The 16,466-nt window shown below is 43.7% G+C and overlaps 1 protein-coding gene and 1 long non-coding RNA gene across 6 annotated transcripts in view; one reads left to right on the forward strand and one right to left on the reverse strand.

The window, feature by feature from the left end:
* Positions 1–12,328, reverse strand: part of LOC118287803 (KAT8 regulatory NSL complex subunit 1) — a 28,497-nt gene extending 16,169 nt beyond the window's left edge. For 4 of the 5 annotated variants that reach the window (XM_035613374.2, XM_035613373.2, XM_035613372.2 and 1 more), the window contains exons 1-3: positions 12,269–12,328; positions 11,559–11,641; positions 3,840–5,322 (exon numbers count right to left, since the gene is read on the reverse strand). In XM_035613374.2, coding sequence (XP_035469267.2) covers positions 3,840–5,254 — 1,415 coding nt within the window. In that variant the 5' untranslated portion in view covers positions 5,255–5,322; positions 11,559–11,641; positions 12,269–12,328. Of the gene's footprint in view, positions 1–3,839; positions 5,323–7,995; positions 8,456–11,558; positions 11,642–12,268 lie in introns of those variants that run through there. The other variant, XM_035613371.2, reaches the window with a different exon arrangement.
* LOC118287811 lies at positions 8,535–13,792 on the forward strand. Its single transcript, XR_004785729.2, has 3 exons — positions 8,535–10,031; positions 10,975–11,117; positions 12,824–13,792. It is a non-coding gene; the product is annotated as an uncharacterized LOC118287811 (long non-coding RNA).
* Positions 13,793–16,466: the final 2,674 nt, after the last annotated feature.

Genomic DNA, 16,466 nt, shown 5'->3' on the forward strand with positions numbered 1-16,466 from the left:
GTTGTCAGATCTGTGATATATTTATGAGTGGAAAACGACATTAAACAAGTCGTATGCTAGGGGGAAGGCAGCAGCTCCATACGTGCTTCAACAGGCCGTCAAGAGGATCAGAACGACCGATTTAATCTGTGATTCGTCCCTCAATAACTGGATGTATTGAACAATCAATTCAAATCTCACATATGCTTTGGTACGGTGTTATGAATGAAGGATATTAAGGAGAGCTTTATGCAAAACAGGTTCTGAGCTACAATTATCATTAACTACATCTGTATTTTATTTAACCTTTACATATGTAGCGGAAGGACGCAGGAAGAAACGAGGACTTTACTCTGGAAGCAAAACAGTTCATGTAGTTAATGAATATTCCAAAATAACTCACTAGCTCCGGCTTTTCAAATGATTTGTGGAGGTTTGATGGTTTTCTTTCTCCCCCCTTTACATCTGACTGACAAAAAGAAGCACTTAAGAACATCCATACATTTATGGAAAGCTATTTTTACGCGCCGTCAAGGATCTGCTGTTGCTTCAGAAATATATTTATGATAGTTGACCAATGGGGGTGAAGCAGGAAGACGATGTGTCATCATGTCTGATAGATTAACTGCAGCTCAAATTGAAGCAGATGAGTTTTTCCTGGGAAATGAACTTGGTAGTTTGAGGACGTTGGAACATTCTTGTCAATATAAGAATAAAAAGCAGCGGGGACTGTAAAGAGCTAGTCAGGAATCGTGTTATTGACCTAGCTGCCCCACCGCTTACTGTACAATCTGAATATTATGTCACGTCTGTCAGATGCCTTCTCAAATATGTAACTCTATGCAGGGCGGAACTGTATGAACTACTGTTCACAGACTGCCATATGATTGGTCTACTTGGCTTCAGCAACCAACCAGAGGCATTGGATTTTAATCAGAGCGTGAACATAATGAGGCGATGTGAACAATGACTTTGTGTTTGTAAAAGATTGATAATGTACAGACATCCACTCTGTTGAAACGAGGGTTGAATCTTTTACTGAACTATAAATATTCACGAAAACCTGTGATAAATGCCGCATATAACCTTGTTTTTCTATCTCTGGCATTTATAGTTGAGATGTCATAAACAAAAATGTACACAATAGAACCCCCCTGATCCCAGTCACGACTACATCTATTCATTTCTTATCATTATTGTATTTCATCACCGTGTTCCTGATTTCACGAGAATACATCTATTTATTTATTATTTCCAGTTTCTGTCATCAAACAAATACATGTCATTAAATGTACTCTGTGGTATTTACAGTATATTTACTGTGGAAAGTACCTACAGCTTTCAACGGTCTTTCACTTTCATTACAATAGATATTTAGAATATTATGAATTATTAAAATAAGTCAGAAGCAGGGATACATGTTTCAAGTAATATCGTTTCTCATTAACTTACAATTAACAAAAAAATTGGTCAACTGATAAAATAAATAAAAGCAAATTGCTGGTGTATGTATTATGTATAATTTTATGACTAAAGAAAAAATAAATAAAACCAGGGTCAAGACATAAATGGATGGTCTGTAAAAAACTGACTGCAGGCTCAGTCGATTAACCGGTCAAGTATAATCAAATATATCACAGATGTGATCATGCTGAAGATAAATTAAAATTCAGATTCTACTGTAAAAGCATAAAGATACTCAAAAACATGTCTGTAACTGACGCTGTTATCTCACGTAGCAGACAAACGTCAAGTCTAATCACGAGACACGCGTGGCTAAACTAGTCATGTAGCCAGCTGTGCTGAGCTAAACAGCTGCAGCTACTTCTGATGCTGCTTAAAAATGTAATATCTTGTACTAACATCAATATAAAAATCATAAAATAATGACATGATCATACGATTGTCCTTTCACCCCGTAGTTATTACATCATCTTTGTTTTTCAGGCTTGTCCTTATCAAGAAGACACATCTGCTAACGGTTACGCAGCATAACAGGCTGCTCATCAAATTGCTAATCACAGGCTCCGGTTTGTTTGTGTTAGCTGCAGGGAGCTAACACTAGCTGTTAGCCTGCTGTCTAATGGGGACTGCTGGGTTGTTGCACATCTCCCAGGCAGCGTACAGAAATAAGTTGTGGTGTTTAATGGTGTTAAGCTGTATTCAAATAACACTGAGTCATGTGACTTCTGTGGGCTGAGTGACATCAGGTGAGGGTGATGTCACTGCTTTGGGAGGAGTGACTGGAAGGGTGTGTTTGATTCACTCTGCCCCAGCCGTGACAAATGTGTGGATCTCCTCACTAGTCAAGGTGTCGTTTGCATTAAGCAAGGACAAAAATGATTCAAAAAAATAATAATATCATCCCTACAACGTACTGGATTCTTTGATAATGTAAATAGTAACGTATACGGTGAAAAATAATGGTGGAAATGTCTGTAAGTGTTGCAATATAGGGCTCCAATAAGTATTAAATTGTAAAATCAAGTGTCAGTTAAAGAGTAAAAATGTATATAAGACGGAATTAAAACAGGAAATTCTACAGTGCTGAAAAAAATCACCAACCATTTCCTTCAGGTTGTGATACAGTAGAATGAGCAGCTGCCAGGCCTCCTTTTCTTTCCCATGGAAGAATCACATTCCCTTTCTGGGTAAACAAACTTCCTCGTCGCAACGTCACAGTTGACATTTGTACAAACTATATTCTTTTATACATCTTATCTGAATAATCAGGTTTTAAAATAGATTTTTTTTTGGGGGGGGGGGCTTAAAGATCTTAAGTCAAAAATGGAACGGAAATTTACCAACCAAAAGATTTCTGTCTGCAGCTGTTTACATGAACTGATCAATATCTCCCCCTCTTCCTGCCGTCACATAGATGTAGCTTCTCCATCCCCCCAATCAAGATCATAAAATACTGTTACAATTCCGTTGGTCTCACAATGGAAGAAGAAGAAGAAGAAGAAGGATGAAGACACTACATTTCTATTTCTGAATCACGCCGGCGACATGAAGCGGCTTCCTGTTAGGTTCTGAAGATATTTAGGTCAAAGGTCTAAAGTCAACACAGTAAAGCACAATAAAAATGTGTGTTCTGAGCTCCTTCGTTAATAATCTACCCAATTCCTGCACAGGTCAGTAATTCCATTAATGCCGCCGACCCTGCTGCTCTTTGTTTTGCCTCCTTCTTCCAAAACGCCAATGACACACAAACGTGTACTCTGATGTGAACTTCCCATGGAATACATTTGCAAAGCTCCAGCTGAGGGCGAACCTGACATCGCATCAGGAAGCCCATGAAAACATAAAAGCCCCACACCTTCGGCAAACCCCCCCCCCCCCCACCATCGCACCACTGACTCTTATGTTTCTTCTTGGTTTCGGTTTTAATCAAAACATTCGCAGATAAACAGAACGTTCGGTTTCAGCCTCGGCTCTCAGGAGGAAGCATCATGTGATGGGAGAGAGCGGTTTTTACTTTGAGTCCATTCTCCACAGGGTGATACCGCCCACACGACTGTGTGTGTGTGTGTGTGTGTGTGTGTGTGTGTTTGTGTGTGTGTGCGTGTGCGGGGCACTCGCGCTCTCTGGCCGAATGGTATCTCTACCACCTCCCTGGAATTTGACCCAACCCCGGCTGAGGCCGTAATAATTTGTCATCAGCACCTGCTAGGCCCAGGTAGCATATCACAGGGACCTTCGCAGGGCAGATAAAAAAAAGCTCAGGGCACTGGAAATATGAGATACTTGACCATCAAGTTATTACTACTAACACTATCATTAATATGAAATATGGATCACACAAAATGCTGCTTTCAATAGTCAACTTTGCGCTTCAGCAGTGAATTGTCTTTACTTACATTTTGACATGACGCTGTTCAATGTCCACTCTGGCCAGCTCCTCCTCCTCCAGGTCCGAGTCTCCGCCAGAGCTACTTTCTGTCACGTCGGAGTCGAAGGCGCTTTCTGCCGAGTGCAGGTTGGCCGATCCGCTCAGATACAGCCGCTCCAGTTCCAGGGGCGTGGAGCCGCTTTTCAGGAAGCGGCCGAGGCCGTCTCTGTTGTTCGAGGACGAGTGGCGTCCGGTCCTCCACGTCGCCGTGGGGGTAGCTGTCTCCGATTTGCGGTTGCCGGCCAGTATCCGGCTGAGCGCCGAGTCCAAGAAGCCGCCGAGCTGCTGCTGAATGTGCCGCTCCACCTGCTTGGCCTGCACCACCTGAAGACGCTTGCGCAAGCGCCTTAGCCGGTTCTCGATCTCAGCTTGGCGGCTGCTGTTGAGAAGTGTGCGCTCCCTGACGTGAGCGTCAAGGCTGTCCGAGGAGGAAGTACAGGGCAGGGGAGGTGCAGGTGTGCAGGACGGGGATCCCTGCAGGCTGCTTCCTGGTTTCTCCCTGTCAGAGCCCTGTGGCTGACTGCTAGGCATGTGTGAGTAAGCCTCCTCTAAATTTACCTGTTCGTTGGGGTTGTCGTGGGTAAAGGGGGAAAGTGCAGCAGACTGAAGCACGGAGGGCTCAATGTTTCTTCCATCTGTATTTTGAGAAACCCCAGAGGAATGCTTCTGTTTTAGGGTTCCTTTCACCGGGATGTGCCCTGATAAAGTAGCCGTCAAGGTCTGAGAGTCCAAGGGCAGGTTCTGGGACTGAGAGTCTGTGGTGGCAGAAGGTTTGTCACCGTTCACTGCCACCACACAGCCAGAGCCAGACATCGTGGCCAGCTTTTTCGCCAGGCCATTGACCGGCGTCATGGCCTGGCCACCTCCGTTCGTGCTGCCACTCATGAGGCTTTTGAGCTGGCTGCCAGAGAGTTCAATCGCCTGCCTCTTCCGCAACAGGAAGTCTCCTCCGCCGTTGAGCAGGGATGTGGGCAGTATTCTGTGGCTTTTCAACACAGATTGTTTGATGAGGACTCCTTGCAGCTTGATTGACTCCTTAGTTGAAGGGACAGGTGTCACATCAGAGCATAGGTAAGAAGCCACCAGTGGCTGGAGTTTGCCCAGAGCCGAGGCCTGTGCCACAGAGTCGGCTTGGGGCTGCTGCTGCTGCTGCTGCTGCTGCTGCTGCTGCTGCTCCTGGTCGACGCCACAAAAGTCAAGAGGGCACTCTTCGGGGGCGGCCTTGCACTTTGCGGGGCCGCTGCTGTGGATGAGGATGTTGCTGGCGTTACCGTTGTTCTCTGCACTGGCCGGTGAGAGACTTGAGGATGGGGCAGCCAGTTTGAAGCGGATGTGGTGAGCTTCGGCTGGGGCGTCGGTGAGAGCGGGCGCCATCGCAGCCATGCAGTGCAGAGGGACGGGCACCGCGGCCTGCTCCACACCACCCGCTTACTGCCCCACCTGAGGACAGCCTGGACAGGACAGAGACAGACGGGAGCAGAGAGGAGACAGGAAATAAAGTTAAACACATCGGTCACGTTAAAAATGTCTGATCTGTTGTAGGTCTGTGGTGAGTTGAGTGGAGAAGATATTCTCCAAACAAACAAACATATGCAAACACTAGAACAGTTTTAAATACTGATTTAATACTGATCCAGCAGCTCAGGAAAAAAAGTCTTAATTTGTATTTCTGAAGATTATTCAGAACAACAGTCAAATGAGGAGTGACCGTGAACTCAGTTGCCTGAGAGTATGTTGAAGGAAGACTGTACATGAAACACAACAGCTCAGTGTCAAGGCCAGGCGGACTAAAAACATGTCATGATATTAGTCAAACAATAGTTTTTCTCTTCATAGTTGTCCGCCCGCAATATCATTTCTCAGGTGGAAAGTCAAACGAAGGCGAGTTACAGCTATATGCAGCAAGACGAACAGCAGAGAGACTTGCACTACAGGTTCTGTTAGCCTTTGTAGTGAGTGGAAAATTACCAACCACCACCCAGAGAAAGTACCATTTCCCGAACATCTGCCACCAAAATATAATCAGTGACAAAGGCTCTAACAAGTCCATTGTACCGACTCAAAAGAACACAAACCAAGTAAAACGTCTACCGCTAATCGAGTGAGAGGCCTAATCAAATGAACGGGGTGACTCATTGACATTTCGCTGACCTGCCGGCTCGGGAGTGTTGCTAAAAATGATCCTACAAAAAGGATCCGGGAGAATCACTCCAGGTGAACGAAGGGAGCGCCTCGGACGAAGATCGCCTGTCTTACAAAACGCGATCCGGTCCCACTGTAATCCCAAATAACGTCTTTGTCTGCAACAGAAAACCCTCTTAGAAGGTTTAGATAACAATAAAAAACACAACTTTATATTTAAATGACATGCGCTGACCTTGGGAGTGGAACGCTATAAACAATAAACATGGAATAACGGCAGACATCCCAGTGAAATCCCAGGCTAATACAAATAACTCCCAACAACACCCACGACTCTGTGTGTGTGTGTGTGTGTGTGTGTGTGTGTGTGTGTGTGTGTGTGTGTGTGTGTGTGTGTGTGTGTGAACAAGCAGTCATTGTCACTGACTCACAAGGCTCTTCTTCTTTAAAGAATACGCTTCGGGAACTCGTTTCTGATGGAGGCAAGAAACACGAAAAGCCCATAATGCGAAATTGACCCGAACCCCTGTGCCCTGGTAATGATCCGTGTGCCGCACTGGTTTCCATCATGTGTAAGTAGGTGGATTTAGGCCTCAGCATTAGTCCAAAGCACATGATGTCATCCTGACTAGGTTTTCCTGTGTGCACCCTATTACAAAAAACCTATTTCCCACATATCACTGCCCCTGAAAGTGATCGTATCAAACGCAGTAAGAGGTCGTCGCTAGATACAGATGCAAGAACTGTTTCCAGTGGTTCATTATGTCATCACGGATCGATCGATCTCAACTTTCTCTTCCTACAGAAGCATCCCTTTGAAATACATAGCACAGGAGATTGAAAGAGAAAGATGGAAGGGGGGGGGGGGCCTGCCTGCATCTTCAGTGGATGGTCTGCAGGGCTCTGGATGAATGGGGGGCTCAGTATTTCACCGCACTACGCCATGTTGGTATTTCCGAGGCGGATTATGCAACGCGACTCATCCCACCTGCAAAACGCCCCGTTCCTCTCCCAACACCACGGACGTGGAAGGAAACACACGGTCACATCAGACTCATGGTGATGAGCGTGTGTTGGGTGGTGACGAGGTGCGACAAAAGAGAGAGATCACGTCCACGTCCGAGCAGAACGTAATCTGCCCCAAAATGTCCTCCTGATGTTTACAAAAACACGTGCTGCTGTGACACTGCGCGCCAGAGGAACTGCGTTTCTTTCTCCATCTATTCGTCATTTCTCAGCTTCCACTGACGAGCGGCGCGATCTGTGGATCACCCGAGACCCAAGACAACCATCAGGACGACGATCACGACAAGTCACAGGACAGAAGAAGACATGGATCTATCTGCTGAGTCGATCTCGACACGCTACACTCGTCCTGCTGATGCAAGACGCACCAGCCGCTCGACGGAGCCGCGAGCCGCCCTGCTCCCTCCCTGCGGCCGCCCTGCTCCCTCCCTGCTGCCGCCCCGCTGGCGGGGAGCTCATACCAAATGTTAAAATAAAACAAACAGAACCCGGTGGAACCCGCCTTTACGCGACACCTCGTTGGTGGACGAGTGAACACGTCGAGTCACTGGCTACGTCACTCGCGCTCCTCTCACAGGTTAGAGTCAAAGATACGGTTATGATCATGAATTTAATGAAGCACCAGGACGTGTGTGATATGATAGACAGTCACATTGCAGCCGTGACACACACACACACACACACGCAACTTCTTCCTAGCAGCCGATCGCGCAGTGGAGACCTGGTGTTGCATTGCGATTCGAGCACACACGGAAACAGTCAAGTGTGTTGTCGTAGATCTGCGGTGCCTCGTCCCTTTGCTCCACTTCCACTAACACGAGAATGTGTCGGCGGTAATGCAGATGTGTGTGTGTGTGTGTGTGTGTGCGTGTGTGTGTCCCGGAAAGAAGTAGTCGGGGGAGTCGAGCCCCGCCAGGCTCCGCTAGCTCGCTAACAAAGAAAAAGGAGGAACCTACCACGTGACGAGGTCGCACTCCGAGGGAATTTCGGCAACAATCCCCCTGCAGTTTTTTGGTGAAAAAAAAAAAAAAAAGAAGCAGCAGAAGGGGCGCAAACACAAACGCGCGGTTTAATCGATGATCAATCCGCCATGAATTAACCTCCGCCCGCGAAAAAAAGCGCCGCCTGACGGGGGGCCCCGGTTCACGGCAGCCGCTCGGCTTCGTTCCGGATTCGGAGGCAATGGGCGAATCAACGATCTTCGCCGTCGCCTCGCCGCCGCCACGGCGAAATAGAAAGGCCGCGACGCGATCCGTCGTCCGGCGACGACTCCGCTTCCGAACGGGGGCGAATCCGCGACTCGACGTTGGGCAGGAAAACAGAATGTCCGGCTCCCGGCGAGGAGCGGGCGGTCCACACGGCCGTGCGGCGCGGGGCTTTTTCTCTCGTTTCAGGGAGAGACGCTTAGAAAATGGCGGCTAGCTCCGCTCCCTCGGATTTGAGTCTGACAAACATAGCAGAGTGCGTGCGCGTGTGAGTGTGTGTTGGTGCGCGCGTGCGCGCGGCTCGCTGGTAGGCGGGAGACACTTCTCAGAGTCGCCACCAGGGTAGAGGGCAGATAAGAAGAAGATACCACAGGAGGGCATTGTCCCCCGGTACGAACACAACAGAAGCCTTCTATTGTGGCTGCACATGGAGATGTGCACAACGACTTTTTATCACAACTTTTCCCGCTGAGGCATTTCCACAGCAGACGTACGTCGCAGCGTCGAGCCCTCACAGTTCAGTCTTGTTTCTTTCTTTTTTAAACAGTGAGGACAATATTTAGTTAAATTCATTGTTGTTGTCACATATCACATTTCCGGCCAGAATATATGATAATAATTCCTCTAATGATATACAAAAAAAAGATGGGTTATCAACTTGGCAGCTGCCCAGTAATAGGTTGACAACATATAATCATTTGGATAAACATAATTTCAAATTTATTGAGAATTTGGATGACTGTTTTATTTACATTCTTTATATTTATATTCCCTAATTTTTGTAGAGTTTACATTTGTATTTCTTAGATTTTTGAAAAATTTGTATTTCTTACTTTTTTTTTTACATTTGTACTTCTTATAGTTTTTCATATTTTGTAATGTGTTGATACCTGCTGATGTAACAACCAACAATTTATTATTTTCAATGTCTGACAATTATTGGTCCTGTTCAGGAAAATACAATTGTCAGAAAGATTAACACGAGTTCACTCGCATAGAAAACTGAGGAACTAGTAAATATTTGTATTTGAGATTATTGTTGCCATTTGTTTTTATGATTTGCTCTTCTAAATCCGGATATTTGTTTTTTATTGAAAACAGTCTTACATTAAGAAAGGTTTTTGTTTTTTTAAATTGCCTACCATAACCTTAGCTTCTAATTTTTGGCAAACACTGTTGCTCACGCAAGCCACCATAGCTAGGAAACAAAAGTATTTGTTTATTAAAAGTATTTATTTATTAATTGGTAAATCCATTCATCCAGTTTTTTTAATGCTTATCTGGATACAGGTCATGTTAACTGATTAGTTATACTACACGGTTAATATGTATTCCTGAGAAATACTTAGAAAATGAATGTAAGTGACTGTAGGCCCTTTTGTCCCCACTGGTTTTCCATAGTTGTTTGAATGCCACAATCAGGAAACACATTCAATTGCATTCTCTTTGGTATTTGGTGAACGTGGCAGATCCCCAGTCCTAAATAGCTAAATAAAGATTATAATAAGTGCTCGTAATGACTCGCTATGATTAATAATCATATTGGGCCTCGCAGGAGAGGAGACAGGAACTACACTGTCCACCACTACGGCAGCTGTTGTGCAGTTGCAGTCAGTGGCCACTCGGCGGAGCTCTTCTCCACATGACATCCATAATCTAAATATAATACAAACACCATGTTGTTTAGGAGCACGAGGAGGAGAAAAACAAAATCGCACTGAGATTGTGTTAAAGCTGAGACTACTTCATCTACACTCGTCTCTGTAACTACAGCGGTGGACATGAAGGTAAAGAAACCAGTGTGATGCAATTCAACACATTCAACTTTAAAGGTAAAGTTTGTTTAGTCTGTGTCAGACGTTGTTCAGGTTTCTTTCACCTAAACTTCACCTGATCAGATATTGAGTTATCAATTCACAGCCCAAGCTTTTAAAAGAAAAAAATACTGTCATGAGTTTTATATTGGATTGCATCACACTGTACAGGAATTATTTGACTTGTGTCCATCGTCCGTAATCTTCACTATTTTACTGCGTATGAGTGAGTCCTTGTATCAACGTTCCGCCATTGTGGCTTTTGTGTATTGGCTGATGAGAGAATAGTTGAACAGTATGTAGTTTAAAATTAAGATTAAGGATTCAAAAAAAAGTTTTTACATAATGAAAGTCTGTCTTCAGCATTACAAAAGACCAGTATTACATAAGTTACTGATATCTCATCTCAGTAACTGGAAACTTCTTCAGTTCTTTGATGTTTCATTCTGTTCCTTTGCTCAGTGTCTGTTGATGTCCAACTAGTTGTGTGAGTGACATCATTGGGTTATTAACTTCCCTCAATGTTTTTAGATTACCGGATGCCGGGTTTATAATTATGTTATGCATTAATGTTATGTATTAATTCAACGTGTTAAAATGGGATCAGTACCTCTCATCAGCCAGTGCTTGTAACTTAAGAAAGATTTTACTGTTTTAACTAATGCAAATTGATGCATACCACTTATTTCCTGCAGCTCCTGCATCGCCACTGTGTATTATGTGTGTGTGTGTGTGTGTGTGGACTAGAGAGAGAGAGAAAGAGAGAGAGAGAGCAGCTGCCTAACCGACGCCTCTTAAAATCAAACCAAATTTGGATCTCCATTAAAGTCTTGAGAGGCGAAAAACGACGAATGAAAGGATGAAATAGTTTCGGTAGTTATCCAACGTGCTGCATTGATCCTTGTCTCCCATACAGGGAATTGAAGGGAGAAAAAAAACTTCCATCCATCCATTTTCCTATCCTAATCTGGGACACTGTGGCAAACTTCCAGCTTCCCGAGCCACGTCCTTGGGGCTTCTCCTGGGGGACTCAGACTCACTTGTAATCCATCCTGCGTGGTAGGTTGGTTTTTTTTTTTGGGGGGGGGGGGGGGTTTGAAATATTTCCACGGGGATGAGTCCAGTTGTCAAGCACCTCCCGGCTGCTCCGTCCAAAGCCAAAGAGCCGCTGTTCCCCTTTGGGAATAATATATATAATCCCATGGCCACAGGTGACTATGACCTCAAGCTCAACTAAAAAAAACACACTAAACAATAATCACTATTATTAGTTAAGAGTAACTTTGACTCCATAGTTGGATAGTTTCTTCCCAGACAACAGAGCAGCTGTTCACGACTGGTGTGGACCGCTTGTATCCATCATATCTCCATCATATCTCCATCATCCTTTTTATCAGAGCCACTGACAACAGGTGAGGGCCGGTTGAGAGCATCGCCCCCTCCAAACAATAAAATAAAAACGGAATAATAATAATAAGAATTATGAATATGTATGAATACCTGCAACGCCACTGTTGAAACGCTCCATTCAAAGATCCAAGGGGCCATAACTCCAGTGACCACACGTGGAAATAACATGACACCTGAAGACAGAAGGACACAGAGCAGTGGCAGATTAGTTGAATCCATTTGAATCATCTCAACACGAAGCCAGAGGATGTAAATAAAGTTGTGAGTCGCAGTGTTGTTGTTTTCTTTTCTCTCTCTCTCCCCCCGCTTGCGTCCAGCTGGCATGCTAACGCTAGCCCCCGGCTAACGTCGCCTCTCATTGAACATTTTATAATGAAAAAGTTGTAAATGTCGAACAGTGTCAGCGATGAGCTGTGGAACTCAAACGCGAGTCACGGGAGCGACTTCTTTATTGGCCGCGCTGTGGCGAATGTGCTGCCGGTGATTTGAGCGACGGACTTAAAGAGAACTTTCTCTGAAGAGACGCTAGTTGAGGAAGCTAGCTAGCTGGCGAGGCTAACGCCGCTAGCCGGGCTAGGCTAGGCTAACGCTCGTTAGCTCCCCCGCTGCCGGAGCCCCCACAGCGACTTCTCACTGATTGACTCGCCGCTTTTTATCGCGTTCGGCCGCGAAGTGAGCTGGAAAAAAACGCGGCCAACTCGAGCGGGGGAGCCGCGGGTTGGACCCAGTGACGGTTCCCCGCTGACAAGCGGCGCGTTCGGGTAATTTAGACACAATAACAAGATAAAAATCTTACTTACCTGCTCGTCCTGTTACTAACCGCTTACGACTTGATAACAACCCGCCCCCGCCCCCCTCCCATTGGTCCGCGCCGCCGCTCCGCTCGTCCCATTGGCCGCGGGGCGGCTGTCACTCTGCTCGCAAATGCCCGTACAGCGGAAATGTGGACGAAAGTTCAAAGCACGAAACTTCATTATGGAAGAAAAAGAGAAATATTGTTTTCATTAAAGACATGTTGCACCCTCCCCGTCGTCCGCACACCACTGGCTTCACGCCGCCATCACCGGACTGTGGCCCCCGTCCCTCGCATGCTAGCTGCTCACAACACAACTTAAACTGCAACATCTCATATTTCTGAGGCTTTTGTTTTGCGGGACTCGAACCAGCCGCACGCTTCCACAGCCCGGTGCAAGGCACCAGCGGACGAGGCCGAAGGCTGCACACGAGTTCAATCAACACGTTGCCTTTGTGCTCTTGTTCTTTGCATCTGATGCTAAACATGGTTTCTGGAGGTGCAAAGAGATGTGATGCTCTAGTCTGGGTGTCTTTGAGTTTGACCCCCTGCCCCCCAACAGGAACATGAGGGTCTGCACCCAGAAGATAGGAAACACTGTCAGGAGGGAAGTTTGTGAGCTGGAGCCGGAGAGACAGGAGATAAGAGTGTGTTTCAGGTGGAGGAGGCAGCAGGATGCCTCAGGGGATGGGTGGGCGCCTGTTGCAGAAGAGGCCCCTGCAAGTTCCTCCCCGCGGGGCCACTGAACACTTCTCCACTGAAATGTCAGTAACGCTGAAAAGTCTGACCTCCGTAAAATCACATCCAGAGTCAGGAAACTGTGGCACAACTGTGTCCACGACGGCCTTGTCCACCCAAGGCCTGGATTAGAAAGAGGACTTTCCTGCATGAAGACATGAATTCATCATCAATTTGTCACAGCAGTACAGAAAAAAAGGGGAACACAGGTTGTAAGAAATAAAATACAGAATCCAAAATCAATGAAATAGAAAACTAAAATAATGTGCTATGTGCAATGTCAGACACACTGGGAAGGACTTTAAAATGGAAATCTTATTCTATATGTGGAATAAAGAACCTTCCTATACAGACTGTTGTTATTCACGTAGAATATGTATGTGAGGTTCAGACACTTTATATTCATGTGCATTTATGCATAAATTCATAATCTGATTCAATTTGTCACGGCAGCACAAAAGAAAGTAGGAACACGGGGGGTTAGAGTTAGGGGGGGTTGTAATAAATGAAATACATAATCCAAAATCAATGAGACGGACATAGAAATACTAAAATAATGTGATATGTGCAATATCAGGCACACTGAGAATGACTTATTCTACAAAATGTGCAATATGCGATAAAGACCGTTTAAGTACGGATTGTTGATATTCATGTAGATTATGTACAGAGGTTCAGACTAGGGCTGCAACTAACGATTGATTTCATAATGTTGATTATTTTATCGATTAGTTGTGTGGTCCATAAAATGTCATAAAATGTCAATCGTTGTTTCCTCAAAACTCCAAGATGATGTTTTGTTTTGTCCATGACACAAATATAGTTTACTATCACAGAGGAGCAAAGAAACCAGAACATACTTACATTTAAGAAGCTGAAATCAGAGAATTTTGACTTTTTTTTCATAAAAACTACTTGAACTGATGAATCGTTTATCAAAATAGTTGGCCATTAATTTAGTAATAGATTAACTGTTGCAGCTCTACTTATATTCATGTGCATTAATGCATCAAGACATAAATTAATAATCTGATTCAATTTGTCACAGCAGCACAAAAAATGTAGGAACACAAGGGGGGGGGGGGGGCGTTGTTAGAAATAAAATACAGACTCATTTGTTTATGTGTGGTATGACTTTAAACCGTTGAAGTACAGATTCTTGATATTCATGTAGATCATGTACGTGAGGTTCAGACACGACTGTACTTTCATGTATATTTGTCCTGTGAGTGTTTGTTGTGAATCTCATGCTTGTTCACTCATCTCAATGATCGTCCACGAGGTTCGCTGCAGTGTTTCAGCACAGTGCGTGAGTTTATTTGTATCACACATTTCACATTTCAACCACAACAAGGCAATTTCAAAGTGCTTCACATAAAACATATTGGGAAAGAACATGTAAAAGAATACAGTCATTAAAAAGAGAAAATAAATACAAGCTGAAGTGGAATAAGACGGGGAATAAAAGTTACAGTGCAGTACAAGAAATTAATAAATTGTTTAATTTACTCAAAGGCAGCAGTAAACAGAAAAGTCTTCAGTTTTCTAGGAGATTGTTCCAGAAAAATCTATCCATCTATCTATTTATCTATCTATCTATCTATCCATCTATTTATATATCTATATCTACCTTTCTATCTATCTATATTTTTATCTATCTATCCATCTATTTATCCATCTATATATCTTTCTATCTATCTATATATTTATCTATTTATCTATCTATCTATCTATCTATCTATCTATCTATCTATCTATCTATCTGTCTTTCTATCTATCAGTCTATCTATCTATCAATCTATCTATATATTTATCTATCTATCCATCTATTTATCCATCTATCTATCTTTCTATCTATCTATATATTTATCTATCCATCTATCTATCTATGTATCTATCTATCTGTCTGTCTATCTATCTATCTGTCTATCTATCTATCTATCTATCTATCTATCTATCTATCTATCTATCAGTCTATCTATCTATCTATCTATCTATCTATCTATCTATCAGTCTATCTATCTATCTATCAATCTATCAATCTATCTATCTATCAATCTATCTATCTATCTATCAGTCTATCTATCTATCAATCTATCTATCTATCTATCCATTGTAGCAGCTGCTTGTGTCCAGTGTCCGTCACTTCACAAGTCTTCAAGTTGCCAAACTTAAAACATCAGAATTAGACCATAAAATGCATTCTGTTGATCTTTACGCAGCAGTATGACGACGCCCAGAGTACAAACATGTACATACTCTATACACACACACACACACACACACACACACACACACACACTTGTCCACGTGTGTTTACATGTCTGGTCAAACACTTCTTCACTTCCTCCAAGTGTTTGTTGATCTTCTGAAGTTTCCAGTCTGAAGTGTAGTTGTGGTGAACCACCACTAGGTGGAGCTGAGACCTCACACTCATCATCATCATCATCATCATCAGACGAAGGCTGAGCCTCTGACATCATCATCATCACTATGGAGAAATTCTATCAGTGAACGGTTTTGACCTTTCACGTTTCCAATATTTTCTTCAATTATAATTATTGTGTCACATATTCATCCAAAGCCACATTAGTCAATATCTGGAGTGTGCTGTTACACTGAAAGGATATTTACTTACTAAAGTCAATTGAATTAAAAAGAAGAGGTTAAATGTTGTCAATTAAATTAAATGCACCAAATAGAACAATAAACCTGCCCAACTGTGTTAATCTGCACAATAACAACTTTTTATTACAAGTACAAAAGTATGAAATGATGTTAAATGAATAAAAAACAAATTTGGAGCCATTTCTGAACAGTCTATATGTTTTTATTACATTATTTATGTGTAATTATCACTTGGATGTTGCGGCTGGTGAAGATCAAGGTCATTTGAACTACTTTATACACTGTCTTGATTATGTTAGTTGAATTTGTTTTAATTATGTGCAAATTAACAGGTAACAAACAATAATTACATGAAGTTTATGTCCAAAAAGTATCACACTGACCTGAGTACAGTTTCCATATCTGTAAAATCCTTGAGTAAACGTACTCCTGTACTGTTCACCTGTTGGTGTTGCATGATCTCACCTGGTTACCTGAGCAACCCACAACTGTTCAGAGACGACCTGTAAGTCAGACAGATGCTCGTCCACCGAGAGCCAGTTGTCATGACGACTCCCTCACGGGACAAACCGCCCAGGGTCGTGCCTCGGACCCTCGGATTCCAACATAGATTTACAGTCATTAAACTCGTCTTATTCAAAAACGCCGTCCGTCCTGATATACGTCCTTTGCAGCTCTGGGGGAAGAAAAATTCAACCCCGAGGCGCCATCTTTCTTATGGCTGCACCACTAAATAAAATGGAAAAGATATTATTGTGCATGACTCCAGGCCCTTTTTGTGTCATCTGGTCTCTGTGGACACGTTGGAGAGGAAATGAAAATGAAGGTGAAGTGGGTCG

The sequence above is a fragment of the Scophthalmus maximus genome, chromosome 16 (assembly GCF_022379125.1).
Source record: "Scophthalmus maximus strain ysfricsl-2021 chromosome 16, ASM2237912v1, whole genome shotgun sequence".
NCBI lineage: Eukaryota > Metazoa > Chordata > Actinopteri > Pleuronectiformes > Scophthalmidae > Scophthalmus > Scophthalmus maximus.